The sequence below is a fragment of the Plutella xylostella genome, chromosome 4, assembly GCF_932276165.1.
Source record: "Plutella xylostella chromosome 4, ilPluXylo3.1, whole genome shotgun sequence".
Classification (NCBI taxonomy): domain Eukaryota; kingdom Metazoa; phylum Arthropoda; class Insecta; order Lepidoptera; family Plutellidae; genus Plutella; species Plutella xylostella.
The window spans coordinates 7,229,742-7,250,403 of NC_063984.1; the positions used below are offsets into that span (position 1 = coordinate 7,229,742).

Genomic DNA, 20,662 nt, shown 5'->3' on the forward strand with positions numbered 1-20,662 from the left:
AAGAACGTGTAAACACTGTTCCCTGGGAAGTCTGACGCTTGATATAGATAATCAGACTAATCCTTGATCAGCACGATGATCAGTCCTAGTTAGTTCTACAGTAGTTAACCTGTAGCCTGTGTGACCAAAACCTTATATATTTGAGACCCATTAAATATTATGCATTAATTATATACGGATAAGTAGGATAAGAGATATAAGGGGATGGGGATTCACATCACAGTAAACCTTTCATTCAGTATTTTTCATGTTTCAGTTCCCAGCCGGAACAGTCGCCGAGACCGAAGCCGGTCGGACAGAATCATCATTAAGAAGAATGCTTATAAGCATGATAACAATATGTATGTTATACATTTTTAAGTAACATGAGTGTTGTATTATAATTAGTGCCAAAAAACATTATAAATCGACACAACAAAATAAATAGTACCATTTCAAAAACCCATACAAAAGAGTTCAACGCGCATAAGTTCTTTTTTTATGTCGCAGTTTGGTTTGATATAAATTACCGATGTCAATTTTGTATGTATGTATTTAATTTTGATTGGCAACTGGGTTATTGAATAAATTTATATGAATGAAAATCTAAAATCGCAATTTGTAAAGATGTAAGTGCGCTCTCATTTAAGATAGTATGTTTTCCCAACTATTTTATTACCGACTTTGGAAACCAAGAGATTAAGAGATTTTTAATTCGCCCGTTTGATGTTTTTTTTTGTTGTACCTACTTGTAGGTAATTTCAATAAAATATGAACATTTTTGATTCGCCTTTGTTTATAACTCCTGTTATTTTAGTAAAAAACATGATGTCATTAAAGTACTATATATGATTCTAGTCAACTATAGGTACATAATTAATCGTCATAAGCACTCGTACTGGAAAATCTATGAAGAGAAGATTATGTATTAGTTTTATATGCCAAACTCATCTCATTGCACACTTGGCGTAATAATTAAATCTATGATGCGAGCAATACTTAATAATATGTAGTTTTGCATTAGCATATGCACATGCTCAAGTAATGTAGTCTATACGACATTTGTACGTAATACATGACTTGTAATTTTAAATTGTTTGCAATGCAAGTAGGTACCTAAGTAAAATTACGGAAATCGGTGATGATTTGCAAATTATTAGAATCATTTACTAAAGTAAAAATGTATAATCAGGTTAACTATAAAAGCATTTTTACTAGTCAACCTGCAGGTGGTTCTGATGTAAATTTCTCGTTTTCAAAAGTCTAATTTTGATACTTTTGTCCACAAAAGGAGCTTTCTCGAGGCGTAGTGCATTATTGATGCATTTTCAATTTTGCATTATTCGTTCTCGCATTGCCTGCACTTTGCTTCCGCCGTGATTCCTCGGTGTGTGGCGCGTCAATTCACACGTACCACGACCACACCACTTCGCAGCGACATAATGTGGTCAAGCTGTGGTTACGTGTGAATAGTGTGCCAACGGCTTTTTGCAGTTGAGTTGTGGTGTGGTTGTGGTACGTCTGAATTGACCTTTAGCGGAGCGGAGCGTCAAAAGGTTGACTTTCAACGTTAATTTGAAGACTCGTACCTACTTCTCAAGGGTCAAAAATAGTATGAAACTAACCTGTCAGACGGTAGGTTCTCCCGGTCTTTGCTGTCTTCATTGGCCATGATGGACACTCTTCGCTTGACGAACTCCGGCGAGGGTGGTTTGTGCGCGGGCGCCGATACGGGGGCGTCGGCGGGGGTGGGTGCGGGGGGCGGGGGCTTCCCCCCCTCTCCACTCTTCAGGTCGCTCAGGTCGAACGGGTACTCCTTTATCTCCGCCATTCGGACGCTTGTCTTGCGGACCTGAAAGCGAAAGCCTTGCTTAGAAAGTTCTAGAACAATAGCCGGCAATTTTAAGGCACAATGAAAATGAGTTTTTGTTTCAGTATGTGGGCTAGTTTTAAGAAACATTTACATTTTCTTTTAATTATTTCCTACGGTATTCGAATTGCTGTGGCCGCGTGGTTAATAGTACCATTTCAGTTCCTATAAGCAATCGAAGGATTTATGTAACAGATAATTGATCATAATCACTGAAGATGTCTACATAATCTTAATTTACTAGTAGTCTAGGTCAGTAACTGTAACTGTGTATAAGGAAAAAAATTGCATTGCTATTGTTATCGTTGAGAGTCTTAACTTATAAGACTTAAGTATTAGAGTTTATATAAAAAATATTTTATTTAATATAAATAATAAAATAAGGTTTTTGTAATAAGATCCAACTACTTCATCTAATTTAAATTATTTTAAAAACAAAACTAAAATTCCCTATTTACAAAAAAGGCTTATTAAAAAATTATCTAAATATATTCTACTATTGATAGGCAGATAATTTATTAAATTCAATTCAAAAATAACTTATTAACTAACTTTTTAACATTTATTAATTGTTAATGTGTATGCATAAGATAATCCATCATCTATTTTTATTTTCCACGCTTTAACAGCTTACTTTCTTAGAGCATTTTTCACTAACTCTGCCAGATAAGTTTATAAGAATCACGGAGATATCATGTATACATACGAGTAATATAGTATATAGGAAGGCACTTTCAGGCATTATGAAAAAAAATATACAACTAAGTGAAAGATAACACAGGCCTACCGAATGCAGAAGTTACAGGAAAATATCTATTTCAATTAGAAATTCATTAAAACCGTATCTTATCATTATTTAATTGATCACTTCATAACTTCGTTATTATTGTGCTATTGTACTCGATAACAAGCAGTATTTTTTACAACGAATAGAACAGCAATAACGAATAAAAACGAATACGCCTACATTCTAACGCTATAACTAGCGTTCACATCAATTCACAAAGTTTTCTTACATTTTTCTGTACGTATTTGTAGACTGAAGTTTCAGTGTGCGCGCGCGCCGCCCGCCTACCGTTCGCTGTGATGGACTACTGAAACTGAACGCCGCTTCCGCCGCCGCGAAGCCTTCATCCATCTTGGCGATTACGTCCTAACTCGATCGCACAACACTGTGACGCAAGTATTGCTCGTTTGGGATAAACTTGGCTGGTATTTGCATGATGATTTGATAAGTGATGCTGTTCGCGGGTTACTTGATAACTTACTTAAACGTTACGGACTATAGGAGTTTATGTTTATTAATTAACATGAATCATAATGTTTGCTAAATTAAAAGTTAATCTGAGTCTCAATGCATTATGAGTATGTATGTATAATTGTATATACTCGTATTAATATGGTTGTATAGCATACTATTTAAAAAATATATAACAACCCATCTCGTTCCCACTGCTCGAGCACGGGTCTTCTTCTAATGAAGGAAGGATTTTGGGCCTTAGTCCACTACCCTGGCCTAGTACGGGTTTGTGGACCCCAACATAAGCAAGAGTAACGAAATAAAAAAAACATAGTAATTAAGTAAATGTAAGCAATATGCATATTTAACAGTCTTTGGTGGAAATTGTATCTACATAATAATGATACCTACTGCGCAATCTGATGTTTCGGCTTACGATTACATTGCAGCGCAATGACTTTGATGATTTCAATTAGTTTTCATGATTTTCAAGACTGCCCTGCTGTAAAACTCATAGTAAGCTAAATTCTACCTATTCTACTTCAGAACTGGTATATGAGATGAGATCATCAGTGGAGCCTACAAACTAAAAGAGTATATTTGATCCGGAGGCAGGCTACTAAAGCTTTTTATTGAGTACATACTTTTATTTCTCAATTGAGTTTATTTTATTATAAGCACAGCAGATAAAGGCAGACTTTTAAATCATACAAGCATACCTATGTACTGTAAAACAACAAAAAGTGCATAATCAGTTCTTCATTGAGTCTTTTGAAGAATTATGCACATCGTTTTAATGGAACTGTGAAACCATGTTGAAACAATTAGCAGGTCAGATAAGCGTTAGTCGCTGAGCCCAGGCATAAAGTGCAGTTGACAAATCAAACAGAGAGGCTTATTTTGATTTAGATAAACATTGATCCCGTTTAAAAACGAAAGCATGGCAACTAAAGTGGCCAAAACATTGACTACTGTTGTTTTAGTTGCGCGCATACGAGTACAATGATTAGCTCAAGTGGACGCTGCGATCGAGATCACATGACGAATCACGAGGGACACGGGCTGTGAATCATTCGGACCTAAAGTTCAAAACACGATAATTAAATACGTGTGACACCGATTTGTTGAGACAAAAATGCGTTTATTACTTTATCATCTCGAGTAATTTGCGACCAAATGGTAGGAGCAAAGTTCAGTTGATAGATCTGTAGACGATGTATTTGCTCTTCGGTTTGTATGAAATAAATAGCATATTATTATGTGATGTGAAGTGTTGTGAGATGTTTTACTTGGGAACCACTGATTTTGCGGAACATAGGTACTTGATGTTTTTAGGTAGGCCTTAACCTAGTTTCACGCAATTTATAATGTCCTCCTAGCCGAATTTCGACTACGGCGGCCAATCTCATTTGAGATCAGCCATCTACGCAGGAGTAGATTATAGTGCCCAAGTGTGTGCGCAGTACACAGGAGCACTCTCTGTTCCATCACTCTCATAGCCCAATGGGACGGATTGACCGACACGACTGGAGAGAGCTAGGCGCAGGACCGACTGCTTTACATGCCCATCCGACAGCATGGATCGTTTCACTGTTTCGGACATCAGGTGATCAGCCTTCTATGTCCTAACCAAACTTAGAACCACAATTTAGAAACACAAATTGATGGTCCCACCCGGGAATCGAACCCGGGACCTCTGAGCCATGAAGCGAAGCTTCTACCACTAGACCACAGAGGCAGTTCACGCAATTTATCGTGCTACTAACTGGACATTACGAAAACGTTCCAGTGACATATTTAACGGCAATGGCAGGTAGTAGGGAGCATTTTCATTGCTCGCGATTGTAGTAGCCAGACGGCTTGCAAATATTGTAGCATGAATTAGTAAGAATAAACCTGTACTGCTTATACGAGTATTATTTACTAATTAGCAATACTTAGGCTGCATTATTACGATGTTTAGATGTACTGTACACAGTCTAGGATGGTGTTTGCTGACACATATTAAAGATGTAAACTACTGTAAATATTTGCAATATGCGTAATACATTATAAAATTTAATCAAACCTGTTTATCTTAGAGCGCTACTTTGCAGTCAAAAGCTTGTATGCAGAAAGTAATTAGCTTGCAGTGAGAGGGGAATATTTCTCATATATACTAATAGGCGATATTTAATTACACAGGTTGATAAATAATGTATATTATAATCTATACTGATGATGATGAGTAATCAAAAATTACTAACAATTTTATTAAGATTCAGTTTTGTCATAAAAATAATAAAGTGTGCGTATTGAGCTGATGTAAGTTCCCTCGCGGAAGGTGCATGTGTTTTTTCATTACTTTCCTCCATGTAAATGTGACCGTACTAGTGGTCGACCTTATAATAAAATAAAATAATACATAGAGAGGATCTTGTACAATTAGGAAGGATCCTAATATTTATGATTGCTATTACAATAACAGTAATGAATAAGATTTTATAATAAACAATTTATATTGTTTTATACGATGAATGGTCTTTATCTATTAGATAGGTTAGTGTCACTAGAATTTCTTAATCTCGCCAATTATCGAGTACCCTAGGTAGTCGATAGTAAATACACAGAGATTATAAAGTAGGACAAAAACTCATCCTTTGATTAGACAAGACAAGAGTTTTAATTAAGACATGCCAACTCATTTTCAGTGTCAATATAAAGTGATTGTCGCGTGGCGTGGGTTATGTGACTTATGTGTTGCACTGTGTGTGACGCACACGACATGAAATGTCTAACGATGGTGATAATCGGTGTCAGATGGCGGTTGGAAGCTCGGCACATGACTGCACTGTTTACACTGGGTTTAGCGCCGCCGCAACACTGATCGACTCTCTAACGTCGACGACACGACTTCACACCCGTACATTATATATAATGTATACTCACACATTTTTTAATCTATTTTGCAAGCATTATCTAAATGCAATAAGTACATATTGGCAATTGATTATTGTTCAATTTGTTAGTAAACTAAAACAAAGATGTCTGTCGGACTTCATGATACATAGTCTATCTCTATAATTACATCAAAAGTAGAGCAATGAATAAAGAGTTGAATAAAAAAAACTGACCATTTTGTGTCCAGAGAAGATCCCAGCGTGGCTAAAATGTAAGACGATGTCACTTAAAAACTATTTAAATAATGAATTGTCTGATTAACTGCGGCGTCGGCGTCCCACACGACGTTTTCCTGCCGTATGTCGCCGACCACTTGCACATCAACAACAACTAGCCTTCACACGATAAATACAACACAACTGAAATGATAATTACACAATACATTTTTCAGCAGTGCTTTAGCAAATAACGACGGGGGCCACTTAGAAGCTCAACTGTATGTATTAGCACGGCCCGCCAACGCAAAATTTTACCAGTATGTACATTGTACATATCTGTGGTTTATACGCTGATATTTTGTTAGGATAAGGTTGGTAAAGCTGGTATATTATTATATCTCACTGGCTAATAGTAAGGCTAGCATATATCTCACTGGCTACCTAACACTTTAGAATATAATAACTAAGCAATAATTAGAAGCAATTCCTGAGCGAAGTGATTGATAAACTTGATTGATAGAAATGTGTGCTAGGACAGTAGCGGTGTGGGTTTCCTGTAGTCGTTGATTGGTATTCCTCTATCGTTGCAGCGCTGTCCCATCTGATTGCTACTACATCGAGCTCAAGGTGAATGTGTTATGAAATACATTTAGAATACCAAACAAACTTCCGAACTTATTTCTTTTTAGTAGTAGGTAGGTACTTGTTAAGTCTATCGTACCTTTGGGTAATGTTTATTACTGTGCACGAAAGGATCCCCTTTCCCTCTAAGTCACGTATGTATACAATGATAAATGTACTTTACATATGACTTACTTGACTTAGTATCCTATGTCCCCTGGATGGGGCAGAGGGCGTCCACAGTGACTCTCCATCGCAACCTGTCTTGAGCTTCGCGTTTGATTTCACTCCAAGACTTCCCGATCTTTTTCACTTCGTCTACTACTTTACATATACGTCCTCTAATCTAATAATCCTTTCTCTAGGATGACAAACTCTATATTAGTTTATTATTATTACTCTGTATTAGACCCGCCCTAGACGCTTAGTGCGTTTAATTTCAAAGAAGTCTCAAATTTGCAATAATTTGGATACGCTTCAAGGTTATGATTGAAGGAAAATGATATACAAATGAGGACCCGGCTTTAATTAGACATATCTTACTCTTACCTATGTAACTTTTAATTTTATTTTTTCAAAATGTCACTGAAATTAATTATACGAAGATTTTAAACATAGATGGATTGGATGTTTTATACTCTTTCACGGTAACCAGCTGAACATTTTTTTTAAATAAAAACCGGCCAAGTGCGAGTCGGGCTCGCGCACAAAGGGTTCCGTTTACAGTTAAATCAACCTATCTCAAAAACTATAAGAGATACTTTGATCAAACCAAAAATCGTTGAAAGAGTTAATTAGCATGCATCACCTCTATTTTTTTTAGAATTTTATACCCCGTAGTTATAAAAATAGAGGGGGGGGGACATACTTTTTACGACTTTGAGAGCTGATATCTCAAAAACCGTTCACTTTAAGAAAAATGTTTTTTAGAAAACTTTATATCATTTTAAAAGACCTTTCCATTGATACCCCACACGGGTATGTACATCGAAAAAAAAAATTCATCCCTCAGTTACATGTATGGGGGGCCCCACCCCCAATTCTTTTTTTTACTATTTAGTGTCATATTTTTGTAGCGGTTCATACAACACATATTCCCATCAAATTTCATCACTGTAGTACTTATAGTTTCCGAGTAAATCGGCTGTGACAGACGGACAGACGGACAGACGGACAGACGGACATGACGAAACTATAAGGGTTCCGTTTTTGCCATTTTGGCTACGGAACCCTAAAAATTGGAACCTAGTTTATACTACAAACAAGTATATTTAAAACAATATGAATAAAATTCTTAATATAGTTTTATCTACATCCTTTGGATTTCGTATCTTACAATATTGTATAATGAGTTATCTATAGACATTTATAATATGTATATTATGCTTGTTAAGTTGATCACATAATCCTTACAATTTCCTTTTTATTATGCTTGGCTCGATAAGCTACTGCGATGGCCAATTTTGCAATATTGTATATCACATTTTGAATGTTTGGAAAATAAAGTTTGGTTAAATACGAAAACCAATAGTAATTTACGATTGCTCTTCTTCTTCATAGCCTAACTTTATTTGAAATCTACTATATTGTATCCGGAAGGGTATTAGTTCCTGCACAATGTACTCATATGACTCTCTCGATTTTTTTTATTTCCAATTATTTCATACATTCTATGATTTTAACCTACAACATATCGGATGAGAGGACGAGATTCTATCCCCTATATAGGTACCACGGCTTATATAGAGTCATTTTTCACCATTTACAGGAGGTAAATGGTGAAACCCTCTCTTCCATTCACTCTATACATTTTCATATACACAATTCAGTTTCGTACAGTTACAGTTAAGCACTGACGCAAACCGTGAAAAATTGGATTTTAGTAATCTCAACTATACTTACCTTTATAGTAGTAGTAGTAGGTTTTTTTAAGTTAATTCTCTTCTAGCCATATCACATGTCCCTCTCTAGAATAAGTACATATTTGTGGAAGTACACCTTGCACATGAATGGGGAAGTCCTTCACGGGTAAACTTTTAAGGCGAAGCAACCGCGAGTTCCTTCATAAGATTATTATTGTTTAATTTTATACTTATTCAAATGATTTTCATTCCGATTCTCGTTGCATGTGTCAATAGCAGATTTAATCTGAGTGCATAATGATTACGTTCCGCTCATGTGTGCTATTTAATAATGATTACAACGGACTGTCAATACTGACAGCATTTACCGACAATTATCGTAATAAATTAAAAATAAATATAAGAACGTGTTAAATAAGCATAATTAAAGTTCTTTTGGTATATGATTTTTAAATTTATCATGTCGTGTATTGATATCCTGCATACACAAAATAGTGTTACGGGGAAACCAACGTACTGACTGCGCGAATGCTCGCTGTGTAACATGTTACATTACACCTCGTAACGTTAGTCAGTACCCGCCTTTAGAAGTTACTGTGTGGAGCCTGACTATGATTTCTACCGCCAGGGCTACCAACACCTTTTTCTGAGATACCATGCATCGTACTAGAGGTACTTAAATACACTCACGAGCAAAGATACAGTTCCACACTTTCAAATGGCCCCCATTTATTAAAATATTTAATAGTTAATTTGAACAAATTATCTAAATACCAGGACTCAACATTGTGGAGTTCATATATTTTTATTTATATTTTTTTGCGCGCTGACCCTATGTTAAACAAAATAATTATGACACATATATGAAAGTTTGGGGCCAGCGCGAGGGTGCACTTTTCTTGAGCGATTGGGTCTTACGGTAGTAATATATGTATAAGTCAATCGTTTGAGTAGAGATTTACATCAGCGTGCAGCCTCTCATTTTGACAATAATCAGTAGTTTTTTTCCTCTTCTCATAGATTTTTTACATGTGATAGCTATCTGTATGAGATAGAACCTCTTGAGTGGCACTCGAGATATATTATACTACATGAGAGCGCTAGTTGGTACTTATCTAATCATTATTTTATTTGTATCAATGATTTGCTTCATAAATTACCTATATTTTGCACTAAATAAAGTTACAACTTCATTTCGATAAGAATTGCAAGCAGAAACTATTTCGACACCCATAAGTAAAATGATTAATTAATCAGTAATTGATTAAAAATCTTCTTGATTGTGTGTTAATTGGATATCAATGGTAATAATGAGCAATGGCTGCTCAATTCCCGGCAATGTCTTCCTTGTGAGTGAAATATTTAATTATATTAATTACGCTGCTCACCTGACCTTGTTAGAATATACTCGTATTATCCTAGTCTTCACAGTTTTAACAAAATACCTTTATTTTAGACATATTATTCCTAAACTTTACTCACAACACAACTGTGTAACAGTCTGAGTTAAGTTGCAACAATGATGAAAAGTAAATCTCGACAACAAATAGTCAAAAGTGACACTTAAAAAGCACATTGGATTCTACAATAGACAATAAACCGCAATTATTGAGACCATTTTCGGTAATTTCAACAATGTACAAAGAAATAAAAATTGCTCTTCGGATATTCCGTTTCTTGGTATGTAAATTAAATGTTTCACTTGTCATGTGTCACAATAAGCATTCCATTAACAAAATATCCATGCGTTTGTTGTACATATTTTTTTGTTATCAATCACGTGAATTTTGGTCAGAGGTGAGAGAATCGGATGTCTAAAATTCAGGTAAAAAATCTACAATTTTGAAAACAGCTTACCACCGACTCGACCGTCCGCAAAAAGCACTCAGAACGAAAAACAGCACTGCCCAATAGTTTTCCTCTACGATACGAATGGAATGGTTTCGAGTTACATCACAGATCCGATAATACTAAGTCCGGCGAGGCGGTATGCTAGTGCTATTGTCTGGGCGGATGTTGGAGGGCTAGTGGCGGCGGCGGCGGGCGCGGCGCGCGGTCACCGGAGCTGATTAGATACGAGATACAAGCTGGCGGCTGGCACGAGGGTCCGCGGGATGCAGCGACGGCGCCGCGCGACGTGACCGCCGCTGAGGGCACTTCACAATACCTCACGTCCTCACGCAACCTCGCTGTTTTTTACCAGCGCTCTCTGAACCCCATGTCACCTGATCTAATACTCACTTTGTCACATCTACCGTACTAGTGCCGAAATGCATTATACTTTGAATCGGTAGTATCGGTACGTTCCGCCGCCACCGCCGCCGCTGTTGAGGTGGTTATCATTGGCATTTATTTTCAAGTCACATGCTAACAATAACAATTGACGGTTATGCCAAACACACACAGAAACAGAACAGGTTATGGAAATATTTGATGCAGAAAACATTTACGTATGTACGTAATCACGCGCTCTATTAGCTGTAGTTTTCAGGATAATAGGGTTATATTGAAGTGTCCGATTTGTAGATTGTTTTTGGGAAAATAGGTGATTGGCTCAAGTGACTATTAGCTACGGTAGGTAAGTTATAAGTTATTAGTATCATAGTTATTTCGGTATCGGGCTGGAATGTGCGGGCCAGTGTGTAATGAGCCCTCATGAGGTCGGTACGGCGCCTGCCTCCGTCGGGAACCGGCTTCACTGGCAGCGATGCTATGTGCTAGCGATATTTTAATAGTAGGTAAATGTACAGACAAGTACCGTCACTATTGTTCTCATTTGAAGGCTAAACTTACAGTGCTGCGGCATTTTCCGATCCTCAGAAAAATTATTGGCGTGATCATATTATTTTGGATACACAGTCACGGGCAATGAAAAAGTTCCAGTGAGAAAAACACATAACCTACTCTTTAACGAAAAAAACTAACTTAATGGCGCCTATTCTATTCTATTCTATTCTATGTGGGGGTGTAAGCACCTGGCTCTCTCGAGAGGAAGCTTTGTGCATATCCCCAAGGTCTAAACTGCCTTCCTAAGCTTGGACCATTTCCCACCACGCTGGTCCACTGCGGGTTGGTGGGTTCACATATCTAGATGTGCTAAATCTAGATATGCAGGTTTGCTCACGATGGTATACATTGTACTTTATTAAAAGAACTCATTGGTACATGTCAGCGCCGGAATTAGAACCCGCATCTCTTGCGTAAGAAGCGGGCGCTTACCCGACTGAGCTACCACCGCTCCTACTGAGCTACCACCGCTCCTACTTAATGGCGCCATTTCCAATATTTTTGTACATTTAACGGTGCATCAGAATATTACCAACTAAAAACGTAAATATTCAAATATCCTTGGTGTCTGAATTTCGAAAGTGGAACTGTTTCTTTGCACGTGTGTGTATTATTATTTTTTTCGGATAAGAAAAAAAAAAGATCTTGACGAATTTCCTTTTTTTGTAGACGGTTAATAAGAACTTAAGGTGTAAGGGAAACGGTTTTATACTAGTCAACTTGTTTGACCGATATCAAGCTACGGATACTGCCCCTTCAGTGGAATTTGTCCCTTACGTAATATGAAATTCCATTTCCTTTATGGAGAGTTTCTTTACAAATTATATTGAATATGGAATACTCGTTCATTATACCTATACATTTTATAATGTAGTAATTATAATTATTACTTTACTTTACGTTGCACAAAGTAGCTAAAGTGCTTAGTAATAACGATTAAAACATGAAATATAAAGAATGACTAAAGACAGTATAAAGAAGTCATGGCACCTACTTATTTTATTATTCAGATGCAAATAAGGTACATTACGATGATAAAAAACTTGTATGCACTCATTGAAGTCCCCAACAACAATAGGTATCGCAACCGCGCGCTATAGTAACATCGCTTAGATCTCAATAGGCGCCGTTTCCATACGAGAATACGCGATTTTTTGTTTTTTTCCGAACGTGAGACATTTTCTATGAGATTGAATAGTATTTCTATTGACGCAGTGACGATAAAATCGCAAAAAGATGCATCTGTATCAGAACTTGAAATTATGGTATTCTTTCAAGAGCCTAAAATACGTTTTTCTCATAAATAACTGGTATATATACTGGTGTATTAAAATTTACTATTTCCAAGCAGGTACATCACTTGAATAAGTTTCCTAATGTCCCGGGTCCCATTCCTGCGACTGACAATCGATTTGTAGATTTTAATATTTTTATGAGAATTTATTATTGTTATAGAAATCGGTTTCTGACATAATATCTTACAAAGTACTCAATAACGCACCAACGAGGCAACGAGGTTTGAATTTTCATATAAATTTATGCCAAGGCTGAGTTTTATCGTCCCTGTCTGTCTATTACGATACAATTTTCGACTGAAAATTTACGTTATGTATGCTTATTTTATTAATCAATTGTATATGACTATAAATCTATAATTACATAGTAAATATATTTCCGAAAATTACTGTAGAAGATTCTATCGATAAAAGTAAGCGAAGTAACACTAAAATGATATAAGAGGATGTTACGATTCCTCCACCCACAGTATGTAAAGCTAAAACCTAAGAAATGTGTACCAAAAGCGGAGTCAAAAAAATATACGAATCTGATTCATTTTATTGCTGTAAGTACACGATTGTGTAATGTCAGGTATCTTTAAAAGGCAATACAAATATCGTACCTATCAAATATACACACGGGTGCGTAAATTGTTAATAAATAATTTGTAGTGGAATCTTATAAAGCAGTTCTGTGACATCCCATATAACTTATTCTGCTGCAGACGAGTGCAATTATACGACGACCTAAATAAAACAACCGGTTAGATAATACAAGCCTCTGGCGACTCGTAAAATCATATTTAGTTAAAATGTCCTAACTGTAGGTCTTAATGTTAGGTCTTAGCCGCATCTAGGCAGGTCTGACTGCGTTCCACGCTTAATGACTTCGTTTACACTGTTGAGAAAACTCGGAATGTTTTCAAATAAAGATATTTTAGTTTTATTTACGGCTTTATGATTTTCAACTACTGTTGTGAGGATATATAAGGACAATATATACATACCCTTTTGACTAAAAATACGGCATCTGTTATTGGATGAAAATTACATGTCACATATTAGTTTTCAGTTAATAAATCCGGGTTGGTAATTCACTAAAGATATACAAACATAAAAACATTTCCAACGTCTAACACAAATTTTTTTGTTCGAGGGTCTTAAACCTTGTAGGATATATTTATTTATTTCGATGCTAGATTTCGATACTTACAGATTGAGTGTAAATGCACACTTTGTGTAATAAGTTTTTTATACGACCGGTTGATGTGAACGAACCTAATCGGAACGATGTGCGCCGGCCTTACAAGTAAGTATAATTACTTACGAGACTTTCCTTTACGAGCTTCCTAGTTGCATGCCCCGCCATTATCGGGTTAGCCCGTGCTCGAGAGAAATCTTATCGAGTGTCATGGAATGTGATATTAAATTAAGTGAAGCACGAATTGATTACATTATGTACACATTGTTTTTTTTTATGTATTGCATGTAAATAGTTAAATAATAATATTGTGTGTCTTTGTATTGCTTATCAAAGTAAAATTTACGGATTATAAATCATCAATACAAAATTATGGATGTTTACAACAGAACTTAGGTACTTTTGGTTTTTGAGTTCCATTACTGAATTTTTCCGTAGGTGATATTATCGTGACGTTAATTTGGAGAAAATTCAAGGTTTTACCTCAAACTAGCACTTTGTTCGGTAACCTTCTTTTAATATTTTTAATGTTTTATCTCATCGACTCGAGCACTTACGATATAGTTGATCTTGATTATGGTAAATAGGTAGGTATATTGTTGTATGTACCTACCCAATACCTTGTCAAATAAATAAATAATAATATGTGAGCACATCTCACACACGGCCATCCGACCCCAAGCTAGCCGGTGTTATGGGTATCGGACAGCTGATATATCTACACAAATACATAGATAGATACATATTCAATATAAATATCAACACCCAACACCCACGTCTTTAAATAAATATCTGCCCCAGCCGGGAATCGAACCCGTGACCTTCGGCATAGCAGTCAGGGCCACTAACCACTACGCCATTCGACCGTCAAATAGTTTAGCAGAAGTCTTGCTCTAATGTGTCATACCCCATTTACACTCTCGCACGAGTGGCGAGGCGAGCGACAAGGCGAGGGGCGAGGCGCGAGTGTGAACAGACGCTCGTGGCTCGCCTCCTCGCTCGCCTCGCCACTCGCGGCGCTCGCGTCCGGAGCGGTTTTTGGGGCACGAGTCAAAGGAGCTCGCGTCGAGCTCGCGTCGCACGCGAGCGGGTGTTTACACTCTCGCGTCCGCTTCATTCTGGCTTCTACATCGTGCCGCGCAGGTTGTGTTCGTCGTCGTATAATTATAACGTTGTGTTTTTTCCTCAGTTGTATAATGGATTGGTCGCAAGACGAAACATTTAATTTCATATAAGTTAATATTTCAATAACATAATAATAATAAAAAAACACTAAAACGTAAGAAATAAAAGCAGTACTTACCTGCTTAGATATATTAGTACTGTCACATAGAATAGGTCTAAACCATGTCTAAACCTTAAATTATTTCTTACGTTTTAGTGGTTTTTTGAAGTCGTTTTTTTTATCATTACTTATTTTATTTTATTATACTTATTTATACTTAGTTTATTTGCAATAATTGACAATCAAAATTAAGAAGCAAATGATACCTATAAGTCCTACTAGTCAGTAGTAAACACGAAGTAGTTGCTATATACCTACCGTTGAGGAGTTCCATGACTACCTTCCGTTTCCATCATCAGATCAGCTCAAGGTCACCATCATATTTTTTTTTATGTTAAAAATATAGGTAAGTACCTATGTACTTTCTAAATTTCATTAACTACAATCGGTTAATAGGTACCCAAAATGGAAATTCATAGCCTGTTTTTAACCCTTGGAGGTGGAATCAAAATTTGAAAAAAATGGGACCACATGGGATCTCAACCCAATACATAAAAAAAAGAATTTTCAAAATCGGTCCATAAACGGCGAAGTAATCGGTGATCATACATAATTCTTTATTGTTGCGGCTAAAACTTCGACGTCCTCCATCGTTGCTAGCTCAAAGACAACTGAACTCTGCACGAGAGTGTAAACACCCACTCGCGTCACACGCGAGTGGGTGTTTACATTCGCGCCTCCGCACGAGTGACGAGGCGAGCGAGGAGGCGAGGGCCGAGGCGAGAGTGTAAATGGGGTATCATAGCCAAAGTATGGATAAAAGAAGCTAAATGGTAAAAAAATAGGTACCATAAAGACATAGTTTCTGTTACATTACTGTTTAAAATACGAATAGTTTTAAATTAGATACACCTTACCCGCATCCAATCATCCCAGATTGATACTCGTAGAGTGCTCAGTAATCGTAAACGTACACCAGCAATTGAGCATTAGCGTAACATGCGACTCGGGAGCGAGTGTCCCCCCTGGCCCGCAGGAAAATTGTTATACATATAACTAGTGTAACTGTGAGAAACCGTATGGATTGATTAACGCCCAGAGGGTATATTATAGTATAAATTATGTAGAGATCTATAACGCGAAAGTTGGTAAGTATATGGACTGAAACTTGTTCACGCGAAAAACTTAGTATACAGAGAGTTAAGGGGATTAACATAATAGCCTAATTTTTATCCCAAGATTTCCCACGAGAAATTTTTTTAAGCTTCGGGAAAAGCTGGTTATATTATTATGAGTAGCTTTCTATTCATTAATCCTTCCGTCCCTTAAAGTATAAAACCTTGGAAATTATAGTTTCAATAATATTGACGGTACTTTTACGAAATAAATGATAATGTTAAACTTTCAGTAGTTTGATGGATTGCGTCGGGAGCTTATCCGACTGAAGTGTTTTGAATCATGAAACTGTAATCCTTGGAATCACGGTCTTCGGATGCCACTGACATCTCGATAATCTTTTATATTGTATTGTCACGATTATCATAACTGTGATAAACGATAAACCAGTCACATGTCCTATTGCGTCACTGATACAACAAAGATGGCTCTTGTTATGTTATGGTGAGTAGCAGCTGCTAGTTATAATCATAGTCTGTACGAAAATGATATTTAAATAATACTCAATCTCCATACTAAATAAGGACTACTCTGAGTACAACTTAGTACCTAGTATCACAGTTGTATCGTCTTCCATGGAAAGATCCACCGCTTGTGTAAGATTTGTTTGCTTGGTATTTGTACATATTAATTGACTTTTAATTTATGTGAGGTCGCCCAGAGATGTCTATTCCTATCAATTGCAAGTAATGTAAAACACATAGGATAATATATACGGCAGTGCCAGGGAATAATTGAAGTCATCGGATGCTGCAGTATGGACAACCTGTAAATTTCAGTTTATAGACACTGGATTATGTCTGTTCCGTTCTGTCGCATCAATTCACACACGACACTTGAGATTAGAGCGTATCATGGGCGAAATCCTTACAGCTTAATAGAGTCATGGTGAAGACTCATGAAAACCCTTGTTACAGCTACCGAGTAGACTGGTAAGACAGTATCCTCGGCCGAGCACTCGGTCAACTGCTAGGCGTTCATTGGTCGAGGATCGGCCGAAGATACTGTCCCTCCATTCTACTCGGTAGGTGTAATCAGGGTAACAGTATGTGTGGTGATGGGGTGATGCTAGTGCTGCGACTCACCGCGGTGGCGGAGCGCGAGGTGCGCCCGGTGCCGCCCGTGACCTCGAGGTGCAGCTTGACGGCGTGCAGGCCGGAGCGCTTGGCCCGCTCCCGCGCCGCCGCCGCCTCCGCCGCCGCCCCCGCTGCCTTCCCGCCCCGCACTCCACTCCGCTCCTCCCCACGATTCCCTTTTTCCAACTTCCCTTTCCGCTCCCGTGTTTTCATTTTAAATTTAAACACAGATACACAGTCACATTATCTTCCAAAAGTCAGTTATGATTGAGTTGGTACTCACAGTTAAATGTCCATGTTTTTTTTTCTGTATCTGAATTCGGTGTTAGGATTTGTTAAGTCCAGATAAGAGATTAGGAGACGAAGGTAAAACTGTTGTGATAAAAAGTGTCCAATTGAGCCGTTTGTTGTTTAGGTTGGGCTGGTTGGTTAGCACGTGGGTGCGATGTGAGGGGGCCGCGGAGACGTCCGCTCGCGGGGGGTGTCCAGCAGCACTTGTGACGTGCGTGGGGCATCTCAGCGCCGTGCGCCCGCGAGCCCGCTCCCGACCACTGTCAATTAAACAAGTTGGCGGCACTCGCGGCTGCAGCCTGCCCCCGGCTCTTCACTGAGCGCCGCACTCCGACCGTAATTATTATAAACACAATGAGTCACGTTCTAGGACCACATCCAATGTCATTGCGTACCGAACTATATGTTTATTGACATATTTTTTATGGTGTCTATAGATATGACGCTACGAAACGCCACCACGCTAACTATGCACAAGTTATGACCCGGGCGATATTTAGAGTTATAGTGGGGTTCGATTATAGGCGTGTAGCTGTTCTGAATCTATGCTGAATTCAAGTCATCAATAAAAAATTAAAACTTTATATATAAGCACTGAGCCATATAGTATCAAGTCAAATGATGTCCAGTGAACATCACCCATTTTCCTGGAACGTATTTTTATAACAAGGCAAGTGAGATAATAAAAAAAAGAATTTACACCGAAATGGTATCAAAGGTCATGTGATCATGTGATTTTGTACATAAATGTAATAAAGTCACATATTTATTTTAATAAAATATGAAATGTCCTTTACGTTTTCTTGGGTTTCGATTTTATTTTTGAAATACCTACTGCATCGATTTTAATAATTTTGTTTAATAATTTTAGCAGGATTATTATTTATTTGTGTACATATACTAGGTGGTTACACACCGAGCCACACACATAGCCATCCAACCTCAAATTACGCCCGAAGGCTTAGCACGGGACGCAAGACGTGACAAAAGTTTTCCGTCGCACTCCATCTCGAAGCCGCGCGGCGATGTGAGGTACCGCGACGCGATAGTGTAAGTATGGGAGCTCTAGTGGGTTCCTCTGCTCCATGCATCTTCAAGTCTGCGGTCCTCATGGCACGCGTGACTATCTAGTTTATGTCAATCAGTACTTACATTTTCTTTTTTACTTAGCTACTATTGCTATACTTAATAACTACTTAGGTTGAAAAGTTTTAATCTTTGAGATGTATAATACAATAAACTATCGTAATCTGAGGTGATAATCATAAAATTTTACAGTTCCTAATGAATTTAGTTTTTTTACTGTATTTAGCTAAAACTGCATGACAAGGGAACTAATAATGTTGTCTGCTAAAGCTGGATCCATATTTCAATAATTTATTGTCAGTGTCAGATCCTCGGTGAAAAATCTAAAGATATTTAGAACGATGAAATCTTAAAAAATACTACTCGTATCAAATACAATACTGTATTCAAACTCAAATGCCATCTTTAAATGGTAGGAAAAACTGCCTTCATTGCCGGCGATGAATTTCGTACATACATTTTGCCATTTTCATCGTGTCTTCAACGCTAAATAACATTTTAGTTAAAGCCGCTGCCTCTAGAGGGCGTTGACAGCATTTTCCTGAAACGCCAAGCTGAAACCTGAGTTTCGCTCCCGTTAATATCTAAGTTTGGCCACAGAATAATAACTAGTACCAGGTACAGAAGTCCATCTTCGCAATGGCTTGCAAAGAAATATGACTCCATCCCATAAGCAATAAGATCTAATTTAGATCGCGTTCCAGCCGCACACGTTTTTATTTACTTACCTACCAATTAATTTTTGAGGGAATATGCGCCTTATTTCACTGGACTACGGTGCATAATAAGTTATACGTGGTTATACGCATTGAAAAAGAAGCCACCTTAGGGTTGCCTCAGCACCACAGACTACAACGTTTACTAAGCAACGGACTGACTTTGTAAAAAGAATGTCATGTTTTAAAACAAAATTAATTTGAATTTAGAATACAAAGCTATTCCAAACTTTTTTTCTATTGAAAATAACCAGTAAAAACAATAACAATTTCATAGTTAAGATATTTTGAAGTACATAAAATATGTATGAATCTAAGTACCTAAAACATTTAATTTTGTGAAAACATGTTTTTTTTTCGTTATTATTTATATTATGCATATAATTTATGTTATGATACAGAACGTGTTAGTTTCGTTAAGCACTAATCCCACTCAGCGCACATTTTATAATCGATTCATTAATACATTTTGAAGGTAGTTGTGTCTGTAAATTTAATACTTTAACGAAAACAAAATTGGAATAGACTTTGTTCAACATAGAGAAAAAAAGGGTTTGTAGTTCGGATTAATTTCATTTCAAATAAGGAACGTAGAAGAAATCAATAAAATACTTAGATGAGTTTTACCTGTCAGCATCTTTTGGTAATCTAAAAAAAAAATTGGATCACGATCCGTATTTAAGCAATTAAATACGGCACAGTATTTTGCTGTTTTTTTTCTTTTTATGTCCATTTTTCTATTCATAAATTTTAATAAATACCTAAATACGACATTTATAAATAAATAAAATAAACTAGTACGAAATAGGAACAAATAGCGCGCGCGTGTATCGTCTTCCGTTTGCGGCAGCCGACTAGATTCGCCCCCTCGATGGGGCAGGCGCCAGGCTGGCGCCTGCGCCGCCCACGCGCGGAGTGACACAGGCCTGGTTTGGCTAGCCATTAATTAGGCTAGCCCTGCAGTCAGTAGCTGACATTTTATTTTTGTTTCAGATTGTTTTTTGTCGACTATTTTACGTTTTTCAGGTGTCCCCTTTGAAACTTCACAAATTGACTAATCATGATTAACAGTCAAATTGTCATCTGAAAGTTAATTTTGCCTCCCGATCTTAATATCGAAACTATTTTTGTTAATAACCTACGGATAGCGAGTAGAA

At 37.2% G+C, this 20,662-nt stretch overlaps 1 protein-coding gene across 5 annotated transcripts in view; it reads right to left on the reverse strand.

Annotated features, from left to right (window-relative positions):
- The window catches only part of LOC105392923 (sodium/hydrogen exchanger 9B2), a 44,336-nt gene extending 26,564 nt beyond the window's left edge, over nucleotides 1-17,772 (reverse strand). The window contains exons 1-2 of one of the 5 annotated variants that reach the window (XM_048628503.1): nucleotides 17,422-17,772; nucleotides 1,605-1,831 (exon numbers count right to left, since the gene is read on the reverse strand). In XM_048628503.1, coding sequence (XP_048484460.1) covers nucleotides 1,605-1,831; nucleotides 17,422-17,625 — 431 coding nt within the window. In that variant the 5' untranslated portion in view covers nucleotides 17,626-17,772. Of the gene's footprint in view, nucleotides 1-1,604; nucleotides 1,832-2,865; nucleotides 3,008-6,202; nucleotides 6,225-10,527; nucleotides 10,717-17,421 lie in introns of those variants that run through there. The other 4 variants (XM_048628497.1, XM_048628513.1, XM_048628509.1 and 1 more) reach the window with 4 other exon arrangements.
- Nucleotides 17,773-20,662: the final 2,890 nt, after the last annotated feature.